Genomic DNA, 2,678 nt, shown 5'->3' on the forward strand with positions numbered 1-2,678 from the left:
TTCTTAAGATCCAATAGTGCAAAATGCAAATTCTTGCACTTTTTTTGACTGGTCTTAAGATTTTGATCAGGAGTGTATGTGTTGATCAATTGAATGGATTTTAACTAAACTTTCAGTAATGGTTGGATATAAGTCTACAGGTGATAAACCTCTGGAGTTGATCTATGTCAAGCTGGTTACTGAAGCTCCATTAACAAATGCATAAAACTGTTATAACTGTCTCTCTTAAAGAACTCAAAATGTGATGTGGTAGTAGCTGAGAGTTATTCACAATACTCTGAGCGTGACTTCTTGCAAGAGTTTAAACAAGATGGTCTTTTTAAAGTTTGAACAAAATGGCTACGACTTGGTCCTGGAAGACAGCAGGTAATAAATTATTTCTAATTTTGAGTGTTTAATTATATGTCCTCAGTCCTGGTCCTGGCGGGTCACAGTCCTCCTGTACATTTGAAACGCCTCTCTGCTTTAGCACACACACACTTTGAATGAAAGAGTGACTAACAGGCTTCTGTAGAACTTTAAGGTCTATTGAAGAACTGAGAAACTACTAAAACATTCATGATGGTGACARTTGCTGTAAATTAACCTGATAACAGATCGGTTTGTATTTTATTTTATTTTATTTTTTAGTGAAAAGAGCTTTTATCTGCAGCTGTTTGTTGATTGAGCAATGCCTGACGACTGCAATRTCTAATGGTTGACTTGTTTTGTTCCAGCTGATTAGATGGATCACTTTTCGAATGGTTTTACAAGATATAATATAAGACCCCCATCCTGAGAAAAGGTCATCACTCCTTTACGGCTCAGTAAACYGCTTTAGCTATAGGTCAGTGTTGGCATATAATTAAACTGAGCCTTCAGAGGCAATAAAAGGTGAAGAGACACAAAGATCTTCTGCATGCTGATAGTGGGACTTCTTTTGTTTGTTGTTTAAACCCAGGTATCATGGCAGAGCGGGTTCTGGTGGTGGGCAGTGGTGGACGGGAGCACACGTTGGCCTGGAAGTTGGCTCAGTCGCCACAGGTCCAACAAGTCCTGGTGGCTCCGGGTAACGCTGGCACGGCCGACTGCGGCAAGATCAGAAACTCTGGTAAATTTTCAACTTTTCACAGGACTCTTTGTCACGATAAAAACAAACACAATGAAATGCATTACAGCTTGAGTTAAACTGAAGTTTTTTTCTTGTAAAAGCTGCAGGGTTCGTGCGGGTGCTTGAAATCCTTGAAAATGCWTGAATTTTCACAGCGTTTTCAATGTTTGGAAACCGCCTGATGTCTGTATAAAGTCCTTAAACATGCTTGATATTCTAACCGCACAGTTTTGTAATAAAGAGTAGGACTTATTGCACTCCAGTGCTGTGCAGGATCTCCAGCGTAGCTGCAGCTAAAATAAAATAATCAAATTYGATTTAACAACCATTTCTCTGGATCCTAACAGAGGTGCCGCTGCCACTTTAAACGGCCAATATAATGTGTTTCTCAGGCATATATTTAAATACTATACCATAATAAAGTATCTATGTCACCTTTAGCTGTTATTAAAATCCTGTTTTTATGTTTAAATAGAAAATAAACTTATCTTTTCATCACTTCCTCTTCTAAACACCTTGAAATTGGCCTCTGTCTCTTTAAGAACCACCTTCTCCTTCTGTCCCGTCCCGTTAAGTGCCGGGGAGTGGAGGGGGGTGCGCGCTTGCTACGATGTAGTTTACTTGGCATCTGAAAATACATTTCCTCAAAGGTATTTTGAATCTGAAAAGAGCTTCCCTGAGTGAGAAGTAATGTTAAAGAGCAGCAGACAGTTTAAGTTTCACTTTCAGTTTGTGACCCGTAATTAGGAGCAATGCTCAGAACAAAAGAATATATTTGAAAGTTTGAAAAAGAACTAGAGACAGCATTGAATCTGGGAAATGAAAAAAATACAGCTGTCAGGGAAGATAAACCTGCAGAAGGATGTTTTCTGATTCCTCCACCTGAGAGAGACGGAGACGAGGCACAGTCATGCAGGTGAATGCTAACGTTAACTAAATTTGGCTGAAAAGGAGAAGAGAGGAGCAGAGAGGTTCAGCGTGCAGCCTGTCTTTGTATAGTTTGGCTGTTTATGTTGCTTTAGTTCTTGGAATTATATATAATACTCATTATAGATCATTTTTATATATACTAAAAGAGTTATATTTGAACAAAAAAATGTCTTTCTCCAAAACCCTTACAGTGGTCTCTGAATGAGTCAGTTTTAGTTCATAATAAATAAACAAATTTGAATCCTACACCATATTATAGCATTACAAAAAGGCCATTGATGATTTTAATGAGCTCATTTGTTTATATTTATAACAAGACTTCAAGAAGAATTTAAGTATTTTTAAATATAAAAAAGTTCACAAAGTGTCATTTTAAAACACAGCCTTCATACTGTGCATGTTGATGCTCGATACAGGTAGACACTATAAGGTTGATTTTTGTCATTGTGTTGGTAAATTCAAAAGGGTGATATTTAAAAAAATATATCACGAGTAATCCTTTGCTCAGGACAAAACTTAAAACTGCTGTTTTTAGTGTCGTACATGTCAGGTTGTAAGGACTGTCTGTAATTTACACAGATTTTCCAGCATTTTGCAAGTATAGAGCAATGTCATTGATTTTTAAAAAAAATTAGATTTTTTTTGTAAAACTCAGGGT

The 2,678-nt window shown here is 37.1% G+C and overlaps 1 protein-coding gene across 1 annotated transcript in view; it reads left to right on the top strand.

Moving 5' to 3' along the window:
- Positions 1-716: 716 nt before the first annotated feature.
- gart (phosphoribosylglycinamide formyltransferase) overlaps positions 717-2,678 on the top strand; it is a gene marked incomplete in the record, with an annotated part of 30,378 nt that continues 28,416 nt past the window's right edge. The window contains 2 exon segments of the mRNA XM_014017498.1: positions 717-826; positions 941-1,090. Of these exon segments, the coding sequence (XP_013872952.1) occupies positions 946-1,090 (145 nt within the window).

Source organism: Austrofundulus limnaeus, unplaced genomic scaffold (genome assembly GCF_001266775.1).
Source record: "Austrofundulus limnaeus strain Quisiro unplaced genomic scaffold, Austrofundulus_limnaeus-1.0 Scaffold170, whole genome shotgun sequence".
Taxonomy (NCBI): Eukaryota; Metazoa; Chordata; class Actinopteri; order Cyprinodontiformes; family Rivulidae; genus Austrofundulus; species Austrofundulus limnaeus.